The following is a 17,724-nucleotide window of genomic DNA, read 5'->3' on the forward strand; positions in this document are numbered from 1 at the left end:
CATACTATTCATGAAGTCATACTACATAAGAAAATGCATAGCACTGCCACTTTTGTTAGCAATCAGAACACATAACCACGGACGTAGTTATATGCGGTGCTTTATTTCAGCGCTGGGAAACCAGGGGTTCGCACCCAAAGCTGGCTTCGAACAGCTGATTCAGACTACACCTTATTATACAAGTTAGTCACATACATGTTCATTATAACCCCTGACAACCATTACCATATTCCACACTTATTCTAACACAAACTTCTTATCTAAAAGATGCTATGATTATCAGTTATTTTCTAAGGTACCAACTTTAAAAGAATATACCGTAAATCCATGTCCACCTTAAGAATAAGGCTCGGTTACAGTTACCTGCCTTATAAGAATATACTATAAATCTATGTCAGCTTTAAGAATAGAGTTTGGTTACTGAATACAAGAATTCTATGGTTACAGGGCTGGTTGCTATCTTAATGTTAATCCAACTGTAACAGATCCAGCGATATCCAGTGTAGAGCCAGCAAAGGCCCATCCTGTCCTGTTCCATAAGGGAACATAGAAGGAAACATCTTGTAAAGTTGATTCTGTTACTATCACTTTGACTTGTGTATCAGTTTATTTGTCTTTTGAACTTACATTAAGACAACAGAGAGTACATAAAGATAACTAAGAAGACAATGAACTGTTTCCTACAAATCTTTAGTGAAGTGGATGAGCACTCTTCTATTTAAAGAGAGAATTTTCCTGTGGAATTTGAATGATTCATTGTAATAAAGGGGCTATTTCTAGTGGAGGAAAGCCATGGTAGTGAAGTTCCCTGTTATATCTTGTTTCAAATATAATTATTCTTGCAAATGTCCAAAAGCAGTGATAGAAAAGAAAATGTATATATTTGGATTTTAATGCTGTGTGTGTTTTTATAGACTTTGTGTTCCCACCAATTTACAGAATGATGCTGGAGGCTCATAGAGCTCCGAGTGTTCTTCAAAATATTTGCACAAAGTTAAAAATCTGGAGGTAGACTGCACATACATTTGGTATTACAAATATAGTAACATGTTCATCTTGAAGACTGATTTTGCTTAGTGCTAGTACTTTAAATTGTCTTCGAAAATCCCATCTGCTTTAAATAAGTGATTCTGAGTATGTTTCTGAAAGCTGACTTTAGCCTCAGCATTTTGAGTCTCAGAAGCTAGTTTAAATGGAGACTTCCATATGGAAAGTCAATATTATTTCTAGCCAGGTATCTTACTTTGTTGTTTTTGATAGCTAAAAGAATAGTAACAAAGTGAATTATGTAATCTAAAATGACATTTTCTTTAGGACTAGAGAGCCTAGCAAGAAGTGCATTAGTAATCAGAATTTGTTTTTCCTAGAGCTACTTGAAGCCTGCATGCATCTATCTATGGTTGGAAGTGAGAAGTAATGTACTCCTCCAATGCAAGGAAATTAAAATGTCAAAATTGGTTTTTAATGGCACATGAAACCAAGGCATAGCTTTCCGTGCCCAATTGGAATAGGTTTATTCTAACAGGGAAAACATGAGAATAAAAACCTACAGAGCTGATGGGCGGAAAGAGAATATTAAAAAGAGAGCTTTTATATCCTTTTGCTCATCAGCTAGGGAGCACTTCATTGGGTATGAGGAGACCATTAAGAGCTGCTAGTGCGTTTTCAACTGCTTCCTCTGTTATCATGTAGGTGACCTTGCCTATTTTAATGCCCAGGTGAGGCATTATAATGACATTCTTTAATTTTAACAATGTGTAATCTGGAAGAAAGGAAAAAAGAGATTGTCAAGTTACCTGTTGTCATTTGGCTAAATAAAGAGTCCTACCTCGGCTTTTGCACTGTATTTAAATATAAATATACAAGTCCCACTGACATCCATGTAACCTGCTCACCCATGTTCAAGTAATTTTGGACATTAAAAGGACATGTTAAGAGTTTACACTGTGTTCTTTTTTCCAGAAACAGGTTTTTGCCATTAGGTAGCAATTTGAGTTATGTCTGAAGAGAGGATTAAACCCTTCTGACACATTAGCCCTACACAATGATCTCAGCTGCAGTTATGCAACTTGAGTAATGGACAGTGATGTCCTGGCACTTAGACTAAACAAGATCAAACTGCCCCAACCCAAAATGCATCCAGCACAGTGAACTGCCTGAGGCACCATTCTGGCAGAGGTGTCTTCTTACAGAAGCTAGGTAGCCTCTTGGCCCGCAGTGCTTCAGCCCTGGATTTGGGAAACAAGTCTGTGGGGATGGAAACCTCGGGGCAATGCGGCAGGTTTAAGGAGGGATGACTCAAGCAGCTTGCACCTATTCATGGCAAGTTGCACCTTCAGATAAAGCAATTTGTAAGTGAAGCCTGCTGCAGCTTCACATGGTGATTCCATGGTGGGGGTTTGATACTCCAGACACCTCCTGCTGTCTCCTGGCCCCCAGGCTGCCCTTTGACCTGTTATCAGCCGCCACATCTGGGCTGCCTCCCATTCCTATTCATGGTACTTTTCCCCAAACCCCTGCCTCTTCCAGACCCCTGCCTGCTGCAAGGATGCTCCTGCCTCCTGCTGGGTTTTCTCCATGCTCCTGACCAACAAGCAGAGATGGCAACCTGGGCAGTGGTTCTGGGCAGGTGACATCCAAAGCAGCAGAGACCTGGTAGCACCAGTCTGCAGAGCTGTCACCAGCACCTCGTGGTCAACTACTGTACCTGGTTTGGCATAAGAGTCTCTCTGAGTGCCATTTGCAGGTAATGATCTGGGAGTGAAAAAAAAGAAAAAAAAAGAAAAAAAAAAGAAAAAAAGAAGGGGAGAGAGAGGAGGTTTTTGCCATGCCTGAGCTGTTCCCAGTGTACACACCAGCTGTGCAGTGGGCGCAGTATAGTGCTGCTGGTAACACGGCAGGAGCTGGCTCAGTCCTTCTCCTCAGGCCAGTCAATGGCACCTCAGACAATCTCAATGACAGTAGCTGTGGGTTCCATCAGATCCATCTCTCTTTTCCCCTTTTCCCAATCAGACCACTGAAGCAAGTTGTCTATCTTTTTGTGTAGTGGCAGAGCCGCCCCCAGCCCCAGGGGGATGGGGTTGTCACCAGCCTGGCTGAGAGGTGAAGCCAGAGACAGAAGAAACTAAAGGAGCACCATTAGAAGGTAATAATGAGTGAGCAATCGCCGGACACATGCGTGCAGAGCGCGTGGACAGTACATGCAGCCTGTCATGTTATTGTACAACACGAGTTACAACCAATCACATTGTTGTAAGGCGCGTGGACAGGGCAGCTTTGCTATAAAGCCAGCCCGGTCCGACAATAAAGCGAACTCTGTGAACATCATATTGGTGTGGCAGGTTCCGTGGCTCGCATGGAAAAAGCAACATTTTTGTAGTAAGTGCCGCTGAAAGCTTGCTCCTCTTGCTCTTTCCTAGTGGGGAAAAGAGGGATCACACTGTATTTCAGGGCATCAGTCATTAAAATATTTTCTTCAATGATGCCACTGGTATACAAACTAAATTATCTGATTGTCACATTCACATAGCAAACAGCTGGTAAACAAATGTGAATTCAGTCTCAGCTGACTGTTTAGGCCCTTCTGGAAGGCATCAGGCCTTACAGCAGGGGTTGGATTTCGTGCTTGCCTCTCAGGCGCTGCAGTGCAGGGTCCAGGGGCTTCTTTTAAAGTCTGCAAGTGGACTAAGGCTAGGCACTGGAACAGACAGCAGCACATGGTCCATTCTCCAGGATCCCCTGCGGGGAAGGTGTGTCGCGGCTGAGACAGACAAACGACATAGACCAAGTTGTTCCAGGATGAAAGTAGTAGACACCATTTATTGCCACAAGTGCATTTTTATACGGTTTTACCAATTCATGTGTCTCTTCACTTTTGGTTACAAGTTACAGCAGTGACATCTCATTGGCTATTTTTGCTATCATCGATGTTACTCTTTTACTCTCTCCTCTCTCACGGGTACATCCTTAACATCTTCGGACACTCCTTTACTCCCATCTTTCTCATGAGTAGGCCTTAATATCTTCAAGGCTAATTTCTGTTCCCATGCTCTCTGTCAGGGAACCCATGGACCCACCGTAGTCCCCCACAAAGGTGCTCCTCACAGGTTGCAGTAATGGCTCAAACCAGAGAGGCAGTATTCACCAGAACTCATCTGTGTGAGCCCTGAGCGTACCAGTGGTCCCCATCCTCTGGGCATCCTACAGTGAGCGTGTCATTTTTTTTATGAGTGGGATCAGCAAGGCAGCTCTTTAGCAGGCTCCTGGTTGCCCCAGGACTTTCACAAAACAAAGTGTTCCACACAGAAAGTTACCAAAGTAGAGAGAGGTTTTCAGTTTGAACTTTTCACCATAAAAAAAAGAATACTTGCCATTTCTCCTGCTCTTCGTAAATTTAGCTGCCTGAACATTGAGAACTAAAGAAGCTCCTGATTGCAAGAGAATGGCTTTGAATTATCTCCTCCTTAATCCAGAAATAAAGAAAGAAGTCACACTAAGAAAATACCTTCATTGTAATTTTGGACTACATGTCTCCTAGCACGTGCATTCCATTGTTTTCTTTCCATGTCCAGGTCAACAACCACAGACAAACTGGAACTATAGCCAGTTTTGCAGCATGCAGAGTGCATCTTGCTTCAGCACATAAGCTTGAAGGGTAAATTTACTTTAAATAAGCAGGTTTTTAGTTTCTGTTGCACTGTGCATCAATTATTTATCATAGAACTCTAACATAAATGTTAAAGACTGAAAAATATTAAACAGAGGGACTTAGTAATGATATGCAGAAAAGGATTTGTGCCTTATTTTCTCTTTTTTGTGGCTTATGAAATTCTGAAAAGACCTTAAGAAAGGTGTTCACTAGTACTTTTTATTAAATATGAGTTTGTTCAGCTGTTTTTATATTTTATGAAGTAACAGGAATGCCAAGCAAGGCCAGAAATTTCTGACCTCATCCACCGCTGTGTTTTGGTCAGGGCTAGCTAGAGCAGTAACCCTCCTCCTGCAGTCTGCATATGGAGAAAAGTTGTCTCAGGACATTTCATGGCTTATAGCTGTAAACATTTGTTCTGCTTGTTTGCTGCAACTTTCCTGATTGCAACAGCCTCAAGTTGTACCTGGCGATCTTGCTCACCTTTACACTGAAGAGCCCGTGCTGGATCTCTAACAAGGATCAGATTCCCAGATACAGAAGTTAAGAGGGGCTAGATCTAAAGGGTGAAATCCAGTTAAATATTTGGCAAAATTCCCACTGGTTTGAAGAGAAACAAGGTTTTCTCAAGAACAGTGCTCAAGTTAATCAGTTCTCATATCATGCCAAATATGTTTCCTAGTTCTGTTTCCTAGTTCAGAGTTTCAACAAGATCATTTCTGAACTTCAAAATATGGGAAAAAAATAAACAAAAGGTAGAGTTAAGTCTCACTGTAATAAGATATGATAACAATAAAAACGGTATAAGCTTGATTTTCCTTTTTCTTTTCACATATCCAGGAAACCTTGGAATTTCTAATATAAAACCTAAATTATGTTTCCAAGTGTTTAATCACCAATTAAATCCTTACAACACTGATTTGAGGGAACTGTTCTTTTTTTTTTTTTTCCCTTCAGTTTTAATCCTGGCCCTATTCCCTTATTTCTTGCTCTATTCCTGATGTAAATCCTTGAAAAGGAAATACTGACTATCTAAAAAAGAGTTTGTGCCGTCATTGGGTCAAAACATATCTTTACCTCCATGTTCTGTTGTGGTACAAAATGTTCATTTCAAGTGTTTTGGCTCTCAGAGCAATCTTACACCCAATGCTGCCCATGCTGATGATCCCCAGAGTTGCTCCAGTAACTTAAACTCCCAGAAAATTGGCTTCACATTACTCCATACCTGAAGAAATTGCAACGTGATAGCCTGCACATATTAGTCTGCTAACAAGGTGACAGGCTTCTGATTTTTCAGTGTTCTGATATCATCAGCTCTTCTAAAACATAAGCAGAATATTATTAAAGTAACAAAAGATGCCTCAGGATAAAGCTCAGCCATGCTAGGGCAGATCTATCAGAAATGCCACCAAGGATAGGTTACATAGATAGGAACAAGAACTTAATCTCCCTTTTAATCTGTCTCCTTCCGAGGTACAAGTAGATTTAAGGGGAGACAAGTCTCCTTTGAGTTTCTATGAATCCTGTGGTAGAGCTGGCAAATCAAAGGTGGGTAAATTTAACAGGATAAATCTCAAGGATCTTTTCCTGAAGCAGAAAGCATTCTAACCAAGCCAAAGGCAGATCTATTTGGGGAAATGGCAGGAAAAAATTGTGGAAGAAACTAGAAAGGATGGTACCAGCAGAAACAGGAGCAGACTGGCTTGTTGCTATCTAATGCTCTTTAAACTCCCTGATTCTGCACCAATCCATTTCAGTCTCTGAGAATATGCCTCTGTCAGCCCCAGCTTTCAGCATGTATCTTTATTCTGCCTCACTGTTGCCTCCCACACTCCAATTTCTGCAGCAATCGTCTGATCTTTGGCATCCCCCACTTTTGGTCAATAACACTGTCTGTACCATTACCACATCAAGAAGCATGTCTTATGTCAAATGTCATAGTTACTGGAAAAGTGCCGCTGAAGAAGGTAATGAAATCGAAAGTTTTCATATGTAGGAAGCAAACTTCAGGGTGTTGTTAATCAGAAACTGTAAATTAACTCTGCAGCCATATTTATTCTAAAAACTAATTCCAGCTTCAAAGACTGCTTGGTCCATAAAGCAAGAAGTTGTGTTTGAATCAAATGCAATTAGATTCTGCTGAAGCATTTTCAACGCAGGCTGGTGTCCTGTGAAAACTAAACTCATATGATTTTGTGGTTGAAATACATGTTAAATATGCTCGTGTATAAGGTGATAATTTAGATATATTGATGATACAGAAAATATATTAAAATACCAATTAATCTATTTGCCAACCCAACATGTTTATATTTTCACATTTTATATGAAACTATGTGCACTACAGATAACTTTAGGAAAAGCCAAGTTAATGGTAGGTAAATCTCATACGATTTTCAGAAGTCACAAAAGAATTGAGACATTACCTTCTAGTCTTCTAGCAGATGCCAGCAGCAAAGCCATCCCAGTAGCTGCTGTGCTGCTGGAAAACACCTCATGGAGTATTAGCCATCTTCACACCAAAGCTAGCTACAAGTTTCAGATCCAGGTGATCCATTCGCAATCACTTTCAAGTTTGGCAGGCCCTGGAGGAGCTTTTGGTCAATGACTGGTTTATGCCACCACAAATAAATCACTTAGACCTTTTTACTCATATGCTTTCTGTTTTCAAGAAATTCCTTCATGGTGATGAGGTAGAAATGTTTCTTCAGGAGCACCACATGGCCATGCAGTATCCCATGTATGCCACCAATTTCATTTACCAAAAGCCCAGGTAGCTCTCCTCATTCCATAATCTTTGCAAAGAAGAAAGACACAAAATGTCAGAAGAAAGACATATAATTATTACCAGACATTTTAAAGAACAATCACTTCCATGTCCTGTTTCATGACATCTATGACAAGAAATCTCACAAACCACATATTTAGACAGGGAGGTAAACCAACCAAGGCAAGGAGCTCTTTTAAGTATAATACAAATTATACACACACAGGTATTCACTTGATCAAGTCTGATGAAGTTCTGTCCCTCATGGTCTGTAAGGTTTCATATCCCTCCCATAACACAAAATTATTTCTAATTACTTAGTTTCAGACCACCAATAGTCTGGGGTAACAAACCTCCCCTGCCCTGAAATCACAGATTACCATATATAGTTTAGAAAAATGTTGGACCTAATCTAGTCCATGAAAAGAAATTACACAACTTCATCATGAACTTTGAGTTACCAGGTTAATTTTTAAATTTACAGAGATTTTTGCAGCCTCATGTTCTGAAGAGACACCAGTGACTTCTTAACTGCACTGCCTTCTCCTGAGGCTATCATAAGTTAAAAAATAATAGATACTTAGGCAAGAGTTTTCCAAGAAATACTTATGCACTTAAATTAAAAGAATGGTTGTTTCTTGGCTAGTCAAGATAAAAGTTTAATTTTTGTCTGCAAAGTGGAACTAAATATCTTGGGATTTATTTTGGTTTTGAAAAAATTCCCTCAGGAAAACTGAAGATACTTTGTTTTGATTTAACATGTGGATGAAGCAGAGCTCTTCTCAGGCTAGAAAACCTTAGGCCTACAATCATTTCAAAGGAGTCTGCTTTCTTCAGTGTTTTGATATAGATATAGAAATAGAACATTGCAATATTGACTGAAAAGTTTTTCAGGATACAGTCAAATTTCTGCAGGGAATTAATGCTCAGTTCACCTTTAATATATTTGAGAGTGTTACACAAACTGTTTGGTGTATTTGCTCATCATCATATGGCAGCAAGTACTGGAAACAGAACACAGGTATTAATTGAAATAACAGACTGAAGATATCAAAGTGCATAACTGCTCAGTTCAAAATCTTCAAACAAATATCTTTTATTAGTTCCACTTTATTTTTCAGAATTGTAAATAACAGTACAGAATAAGTCTAGTGAGATGACAGCTTTGCAGTATCATGGCAACAAAAACAGTGCAAGAATAGGTTGCTTATTTTTTAGTTTAAAAGCAATACTGTAAGAAATAGTGCTTCCCATACATATGAGATTTAGTGATATCATCTGGCACACATCATTTGGGAAACACTTCACTTGGAATGGGTTTGCCATTGAGAACAGCCAGAATATTTGCTATCGCTTCTTCTGTCATCATACGGATAGCTTGGACCGTCGCAGTTCCAATGTGAGGGGTTATGATGATGTTATTTAATTTTAATAAGGGATGGTCTCTGCAAGAAGCAGACAGAACAGAATGTATTACACAGGGAATTTACTCTGCAGCTATCTCACGCTAGTTGTTAAGAACTGAACCTCAGGAAACAGCAATGGTATGTTGAAATAAAAGGGCCACAAGCACAGAACCAGCAGAAAGCTTGGTTACCCATTTCTTCTTCCTCTCAATTGGTCTCATTGCCTTGCTTGTCAGTTAGGCTGGCGAAGAACTGACAGATACGGGAAGGACAAATAGTTTGTCATTTATTTATGGTTGTGGGTGACTGCCTGAGGTTTTGCCCTTAAACAGTGAGAGAGACTCTCCATGGAGATCCAGATAATGAGCACACTTATGGATACAGTTTAAAACAGTTCAGATTAACAGAATGGAAAACAGGTTTCTTCACCTTGGCAGAGGCTCAGGGTAAGTCACGTCCAGAGCGGCAGCCCTAATAACCTTATTCTGAAGAGCTTCTATCAATGCATCTTGATCAATAATTGCACCTGCATTGAAATAAATCTTGCTGTTGTGATGAGTTAATGAACGTTTTTACCTAGAAGTGGGGAAAGGTCTCAAGGGTCTAGTAAGAAAAATAACAGAATCTTCATCTTGTTAGAAAGTTGAATGTCTTTCTAATAACCATTATCCAAACAAAACAGAGATTTTATTTATTAGTCTTTAACTAGAGAAGGATTATGATCCACTGCATAAGGCTTTTCCTGGTATGTGACTGGTTTCAGTCTTTTCCTCATTTTGACACTGACTTCCTGTATTATTATAGAGAAATCATTTAATCTCTTCAAGCTTTCCATTCTTTTATCACTATCTTGCTTACTGAAACTACAATATCTCTCATACACTTGTTCAGTGCCAACAGATCTTTAACCCCATGTGAGGTTTCTTTTCTACATAGCTGTTTCAAATTAAACTCATGTTTTATCTTGTACCCCATTCATCATCAGTGATAATAAATCTTTCAGTTATTTCCACTAAAAAGCCCTATCTTTAACATAAGGCTAAAGAGAAAAGAAAATCTGCTGAGCATCCCTAAATTCCATAGGACCTTTGAAAACATAGCATCTCATCTATGATATGTCATTACTTTGTAAACTGCCAGCTAGTTCATGACCCGAACTGGGATATCAATGACTGAGGTTGGACAGGAGAATGTCAACATAATCAGGCAAAACACAACCTTAACTGTGGAGTCACAAACCTCGGCTGATGTTTATCAGAGTAGCTGTGGGTTTCATCAGCCCCAGCTCCTTTCTCCCAATCAGCTTGTGAGTCTCAGCAGTCAGGTTCACAACCAACATAACAAAGTCTGATTGCTGCAGCAAGTCTTCCATCTTCTCACAGTAGTGGGCACCAACTGCCTCTTCCTCCTCCTTTCTTCTGAAGGAAAAATGCACACACCCCCAAATTGACATGACTGTTTCTAACTGGCTTTAACAAACCCTAGGAGAGATCTGGAACAGCATAGAGATTGAGACATTTGAGCTTGTGGAAAGGAGGGCGGAAGGATGCGGGCTAGAGGGAGCAAGAGGTTAGAGGAGTGGTGGGTCACTGAAGGAATGATGCATGTGTGAAAGCGAAAGATCTGGGGGTGTTGGTCGACAGCTGGCTGAATAAGAGCCAGCAGTGTGCCCAGGTGGCCAAGAGGCCAACAGCATCCTAGCTCGCATCAGAAACTGTGGCCAGCAGGACTAGAGAAGTGATTGTGTCACTGTACTCCACACTGGTGAGGCCATACCTCAAATCCTGTGTTCAGTTTTGGACCCCTCAATATAGCAAAGACATCGAGGTGCTGGAGCGAGTTCAGAGAAGGGCAACAAAGCTGGTGAAGGGTCTGGAGCAAAAGGCTTATGAGGAGCAGCTGAGCAAACTGGGGTTGTTTAGTGGGGAGAAAAGGAGGCTGAGGGGAGATCTGATTGCTGTCTACAACTACCTGAAAGGAGGTTGTAGCATGGACGGTGTTGGTCTCTTCTCCCAAGTAGCAAGTGATAAGAGGAAAAGGCCTCAAGTTGTGCCAGAAGAGCTTTAGGTTGGACATTAGGAAAAAAGTCTTCATGGAAGGGGTTGTGAAGCATTGGAATAGGCTGCCCAGGAAAGTGGTGGAGTCACCATCCCTGGAGGTGTTTAAAACGCATTTAGATGAGGTTCTTAGGCACACAGTTTAGTGCTAGAGTTAGGTTACAGTTGGACTCGATGATCTTGAGGGTGTCTTCCAGCTGGAATGATTCTATGATTCTGTGTAGGCAATATTAGGTACAGGAGGCTGCGGATACAGCCAGACCCCACTCCTCTCTCCTGCATCTGTGCCAATCCCTGTAAAGTCTCTCCTTGTCTGACACATGAGTTAGGACTTGGGGTGGAAAAGGAATGAAGGAGAAGTGAAGTCTGAAAGACAGGGAGCTATAAAACTGAGAGAAGACTCTTGTCATTGGTGCTGGTGTGAGGAGAGGGGTGACTGGCTGGGTGGGCCAGGGATGCTGCCAGAAGCCTGAAGAAGAGTCTGGCAGGACAGAGGACACAATGAGGGCACAAGGCCTGGTTTCCTTGGACAACATCTTCAGAAAGGTCACACAGCCCTTGTTCCAAACTGCTAGTAGCTAAGCAGGGCAGGGCAAGCACAGGAGGTAAGGAGGAACTGCTTCCTGACCAGAAGAGAAGGGATCCAAAGCAAGGAAGTTGTGGCATGCTGGTGCTCCCCATCCTGCTTACAACTGTCACAAGTGCCTAGGAAGACCAGGGACAAAGAGCAGAGCTGCAGTTTCTGTCACTGCCCCCTGACTAATTACATGCAAAAACCCAACATTTTTACCTTCGGTTCCTGTTATGATACAGGATCCTCATGTCAAAGGCTTTGGCTCTCTGGGCCACTTTGTACCCAATGTTGCCCATCCCGATGATCCCAAGCGTTGCTTTGGTTACTTCCACTCCCAACCAGTCGACAGCAAAATACTTCGTGTCTGGAGAAACCGCAATCTGGCAGCCTGAATGTAAACACATGCTGAATGGGTACAAACTGACCATGAACATAGATTTGGGGAAAAGAAGTTCCTTACCATCATATCAGCGGGCTCTGGAGCACCCCTTAGAAAACATCCTTGCTAATTTTGACCAATGTAGAGAAGGGCCTGGATGGTGTCATTCCCTGCAGCCAGGCCTGGAGCCAGTATCACAGCTGAGGGGGGGAGGGGGGAGGCAGTCCTGGCCTCTGGGAATTAATCCTTCTGTGGCTGGAATATTTTCTTCCAAGGTCAAATACAGTTTCTTTGACACTCACCAGTCCGCAAGCATTGACTTCACGTTTTTTTTAGCTGGGTTAAATCTCATTCTCTCCTGGATCACAACCCAAAGCAGCCCCACTGCTAGAGTAGGGGTGAAGGTTGCACATTCCAGCTCAGCCAAGGATCTCTAGGAGCTTTTATACAAAGAACCTGAGGTCCAACAAGATGCAATTGTTAGAAAACATTATGGGGAAAGAGGTGTTACTTCATGCTTTGGGATGGAGCAGCAGTAGCAGAAAGATTATGAGTCCCTTAAGACAGAGGCAACTTCTTGTGATAGTCTCTGCTGACACCTTCCTTCCCCTGAAAGGAATTGTGTAGCAAGGGCATGTGGGGAAAGCACCTGCCTTTGAAGACATGAACTAATGTTGGTGGTACAGTTTGAAATAACTTTGTCAAAATGACTATCGGCTATTTCAATATTAATGTTGATGCTCATTGGGAAATACAACCCATTGGTTTAGACAAACTCTTTGCAGAAGCAGGAAAAAAATGAAGAGTTATGCTAATTACTGTTCTAGTGATGGGGACACGGCTATTAATGCTTGTACCTTCCTGTAGCTCCTTATACTTGTTCCAAGGGGAAATGTAAAAGCGGTGACATTTAATTTGGATGCATTTTATATCCAGCTTTTACAGCTATAAACAACCCACACAGTGAACAGCCAGAGGAGAATTAAGCCCCCAGACCTTATTCCAAACAGGATATCACAAGTGACTTTAAAGTGCATAATTTAGGCAAAGGCCTTACTTTTGTCACCATTGCCTTAAAAAGAAGTGGGACATATGAAAGGCAAAGGCCTCTGAAAATGGAGTCCTCAGAAATACTTTTCCCTGTAAAAGCATCCCAAATATTGATTTGGACAGATCATCCAGATCATCTGTAAAAGTGAGATATGCCAAAGAAGTAGCTAAGATGCAGGAAAATTTAAAGTATTACCTTCCACTAGTCTTCTGGCAGAGGTCAGCATCAGGGCCATTCCTATGTCTGCTGTTGAGTCGGCCACAGCATGTGGGGTGTTGGTTACTTTTACGCCAAAGCTAGAAATCATTTTCAAGTCTAAGTGATCAACTCCAACTCCAGAGTTTCCAATTACCTTTAAATTGGGCAGACTTTCTAGAAGCTCACGGTCAATAGTTGGCCTGCCCTCAAATACGAAAACAGATTGGATTTTTTTTCTCATTTCTTCTTTGTTTTCATGAAATTCCTTTAGGGTGATAACACGAAAGTGTTTCTTCAAAAGTGCTGCAAGGTTTTCTAGCACACCATGAGTTCCTCCTACATCCAGAATCAGAACACCTGGCAACTCTTCTCCTGCCATGACCTGCAACAGAAGAATAAAAGAAATCCTCCTTTGTTTAGGACACCCTTAAAGGAGTGATGCTGTGGTGATCATTTAAATTCACACCTGGAACTGATGGAACTCAATACTGCTTTTAGTGAGACACAAAAAATCCACAGTCGTTTGGTACTATTGTGGCACATTAGAAAATTTCCCAGTATTTTCACTAAGTGCTGATTTAGACTATAACACCACAAAATATGCACTCCCTCAGATCTAAACCCAGGCCTACAAGGTGTTCTTCTCAAATAGTTTCATTCTAATCCTGAATCAAGTTTGATTTCATACAAATCTCATAGCTTCTCAACCTTATTCACAAACTCATTTCTATAGGCAGTGCTATGAAACAGAGGCCACTAGAAAGTCACGTTAAGTTTCTTGCCTATTGATTATGCTTGGTGAAGCTGCAGGTGGTGTAGGGAGGCACTGAGGCTCAGATGGGTCTGACAAACATCTGTCAGGCATAGTTTAGGTCTAACAAATTTCCACAATGAAGGGCCATCCTTGGACCGCTGCTACACTGCCTGCCTTCAGTGTTTTAAACATCCAGTCTATTTACATAAGATATCTGCTTCCATGTATGTATACATAGATAATCATACGTAACATATTGAAATAATGTATGTGTAGTAAGTTCTGGTTCTCACGTTGCAGAGAAAAATTTGAAAATATTACCCAGATTGAGACAAGTGGGCAAATAAAAAGACCTCCTCTCCTCTCTGAATTTTCTAGAAAGGAGATATGGCAAAGTGGGGACCTTGGTAATTTTTCGTGAGCTCCACAATTCTGGGACAAAGCTGGTACAAATTCATGCTACTGTTCCAGGACTGTTCCCCACAGCTGGAGCTCAAGCTTGTGTGGATTTTTTATGGTGCAAAATATGCTCTTCTCCCTGTCCGCTACAAGCGAACTTTTTAAGTGACTGTATAGTGTAAAATAATACACACGCCTTTCACGAAGCAAAAAGATTGGCTTGGGATGTCTCATCTCAATGGCCAGTTTGATTCTGAAACATAATGCTGAAATATCCTGGTTTTATTGCTGATCACTTCAAGTGAAACGTCTACCTGGCGTGTTGAAGTACCAGCATGTTGATCCCAAGAGAAGAGAGGAACCGGATGGTACTGAAATGCGACCACTGCCAGGAGCTGGGCAGCGCAGCTCTCACAGGCAGGATTAGTTCTGGGTGTAGGGGGCACAGAAAGAAACACAGAAGGTTGGCATGAAGTTGTGACCCAGCTAGTTCAAATATACCTGTATTTACACACAATAGAATCATAGCATGTTCTGAGTTGGAAGGGACCCACAGGGATCATCGAATCCAACTCCTGTCCCTGCATAGGACAACCCCACGGTTCACACCATGTGTCTGAGGGCATTGCCCAGTCTCTTCTTGAACACTGTAAGGCTTGGGGCCGTGACTACTTCCCTGAGGAGCCTGTTCTAGTGCTCCACGACCCTCTGGGTGAAAAACCCTTTCCTAAGGTCCAACCTAAACCTCCTCTGGCACATCCTCCTGCCATTCCCTTGGGTTCTGCCATTGGTCACCAGAAAGAAGAGATTAGCACCTGCCCCTCCTCCTCCTCTTGTGAGGGAGCTGTAGCCACCATGAGGTCCCCCCTCAGCCTTCTCTTCTCCAGGCTGAACAAACCAAGTGACTTTAGCTGCTCCTCCTACAGCTTCCTCTCCAAATCCTTCACCAACTCTGTAGCCCTCTTCTGGACACTCTCCAGTAGCTTAGTATCCTTTTTATACTGTGGTGCCCAGAACTGCACACAGTGCTTCAGGTGAGGACACATCAGTGCAGAGCAGACCAATACTCAAGCCACAACCAATAGTAGCTCAAGCATGAAAAAGTTTATTGCTGCAGATTAATATACTGACAAAATCTTCTATAACCAGGAGATACAAGCAGCTGCTCTCTCTGTTGCATTGTCTCCTTGATGAAATCCAATGGAGGTACAGGGAATTTTTTAACATCTGTAGAGTGGTCAATAACAGAGATTTGGGCTGTAGTGACCTCCATTTTACCCTCCTGGTGCCACCCTGCAGCACCGCTTGGGACAGCTGTACTGACCACAGCAGCACAGCTCCACATCCCACTTATAATTATTTTAATTGGAAGAGACCCTTAAAATCGAGTCCAACTGTTAACCTGTCACGGAGGCACCCCGAGGCTAGTTTAAGGGACAACAGGGTCCAAAACAAATTTTATTAAACTGGTGAGAAACAGGGTTTAGCACTCCAAAAGTGACTTAAATATAGGTTCAGGTATCAGCTGAGGAAAATTATTAAGGGGCAGCAACTAGTACAACAGGCGGCCCACAGAGTGCATGCATGTGGCTTCACCCAAAACAATCCCGGAACCACCCCCGAGTCCCAGTGGAGTACACACTTGCCTGAACATGGTGCGGGATTATTCTTAAAGAGATACAGGTAAAGCGTACGCTCGCGATTCCGCGAGGGTAAATTTATAATACACTCGCAATCCTGAGAGGGTTAATTTACTTACACGTGCGAATGTACACGGAATACTACACGTGCTTATGTGGAAGCACGGGAGGAAAATACACTCGCGATTGTGCGAGGATAAATTTATAATACACTCGCAATTGTGCGAGGAAATAAAGTTACACTCGCAATTGTGCGAGGAAATAATTTAAGTACGCGTGCCAATGTGCACGGAATATAAATACACTCGCGATTGTGCGAGGAAATAATTTAAAGTACGCGTGCAAATGTGCACAGAATAAAGTTACGCTCGCAATTGTGCGAGGAAATAATTTAAAGTACACGTGCAAATGTGCACGGAATATAAATACACTCGCGACTGTGCGAGGAAATAATTTTATACATGCTTGTAATAAGCACGGGAAGTTACACGTGCATATGTGCACGGAAAGGATAAATATACTCGCAATCTTGCGAGAAGTTTTACTCACACACATGGCGGCAAGGCAAGTGGGGTCTCCATCCTGGGGAGGGGGGCTCTCGGCGGCAGCATCTTCAGCTCGTGCTCCGAGAGACCGGCGACAATGGGCCCAGTCTCGACGAGAGAGTCCCGTTTTTATACTGGTTGATCAGACCTGACTGTAGGCATTCTAGAAGCTTCTCTGCACCCCCACACCGTGTGTGGGGTGCCCCTGAAGCCTCCAAACATCCCCCACACTGGTCACAGGTGCCCAGCGCCTCACTGGTGCCTTGGCAATCCCTTCTCCTAATGGCCCTGGCCAGGGTGCTCTGGGGCCAAACAAAAGAAGCTGTTAGCCTCACATAGAGAGAGAGGGGGATGTGCCTACTCCTTCCATGATGAAGGAGGGAAGGGGAGAGAGGGGGGTTTGCATTCTGCCACATAACCTAACACTGGCACTAAACCATGTGCCTAAGAATCTCATCTACACATCTTTTAAACACCTCCAGGAATGGCAACTCCACCACTTCCCTGGGCAGCCTGTTACAATGCCTGGCAACCCTTTACGTGAGGAAATTTTTCCTAATATCCAACCTAAACATTCCCTGGTGCAACTTGAGGCCATTTCCTCTTGTCCTATCACTTACTACTTGGGAGAAGAGACCAACACCCTCCATGCTACAACCTCCTTTCAGGTAGTTGTAGAGAGCAATCAGGTCTCCCCTCAGCCTCCTTTTCTCCAGGCTAAACAGACCCAGTTCCCTCAACCACCCCTCATAAGACTCTTTCTCAAGACCCTTCACCAGCTTTGTTACTCTTCTCTAAACATGCTCCAGCACCTCAATGTCTTTGCTATAGTGAGGGGTCCAAAACTGAACAAAATAATTGAGGAAGGGTCACACGACTGGTGCGTACAGTGGCACGATCACTTTCCTAGTCCTGCTGGCCAAAGTTTCTGACACAAGCCAGGATGCTGTTGGCTGTGCGCTCCACCAACGGTTATCAGGCCTCACCTGAAGGTTTGCCTTCGGAATTCTGGAATACAGACCGCAGAGCGAAGGGTTATCAGGGAGAGGCGAACCCTAGAAGTTCGCTCTGCGAACGGGTATCAGGCTCCCGGAGGGCAGGACAGCGGCAGTCGGCTGGGTGTGTTTCCTCCACGCGGTAAATAAGAGAGTGAACCTGCCACCGAATTCACTTAAGCCGCATTTTTTTTGGATAAACCTAAACATTGCCCAACAGTAAGCAGCTCCCCAGCCCCACCCCCAGCACGCCCGCCCACCGAGGAGAGCTTCGCTTCCTCCTCCGGGCGGAAGCGCGTATCTCGGTGGCG

The 17,724-nt window shown here is 42.7% G+C and overlaps 1 protein-coding gene and 1 pseudogene across 3 annotated transcripts; both read right to left on the bottom strand.

Annotated features, from left to right (window-relative positions):
* Positions 1 to 1,607: 1,607 nt before the first annotated feature.
* LOC139827318 (putative 2-hydroxyacid dehydrogenase SH0752) lies at positions 1,608 to 7,440 on the bottom strand (annotated as a pseudogene).
* Positions 7,441 to 7,470: 30 nt separating this feature from the next.
* Positions 7,471 to 17,681, bottom strand: LOC136098113 (probable 2-ketogluconate reductase). Of its 3 annotated transcripts, none has more exons than XM_065831240.2 (7): positions 17,405 to 17,681; positions 16,423 to 16,720; positions 13,078 to 13,462; positions 11,669 to 11,840; positions 10,061 to 10,236; positions 9,251 to 9,347; positions 7,471 to 8,860 (listed from the first exon to the last, which is right to left on the bottom strand). In XM_065831240.2, the coding sequence occupies exons 2-7, from the start codon at positions 16,426 to 16,428 to the stop codon at positions 8,704 to 8,706; spliced, it is 993 nt and encodes a 330-aa protein (XP_065687312.1). In that variant the 5' UTR covers positions 16,429 to 16,720; positions 17,405 to 17,681; the 3' UTR covers positions 7,471 to 8,703. The 3 variants fall into 3 exon arrangements, with proteins under 3 accessions (XP_065687312.1, XP_071660741.1, XP_065687313.1); XM_071804640.1 differs by having other exon boundaries at positions 10,061 to 10,239; positions 17,405 to 17,680; XM_065831241.2 differs by lacking the exon at positions 16,423 to 16,720 and having other exon boundaries at positions 10,061 to 10,239; positions 17,405 to 17,679.
* Between the last annotated feature and the right edge of the window lie 43 nt (positions 17,682 to 17,724).

Source organism: Patagioenas fasciata, chromosome 2 (assembly GCF_037038585.1).
Source record: "Patagioenas fasciata isolate bPatFas1 chromosome 2, bPatFas1.hap1, whole genome shotgun sequence".
NCBI classification, from domain to species: Eukaryota; Metazoa; Chordata; class Aves; order Columbiformes; family Columbidae; genus Patagioenas; species Patagioenas fasciata.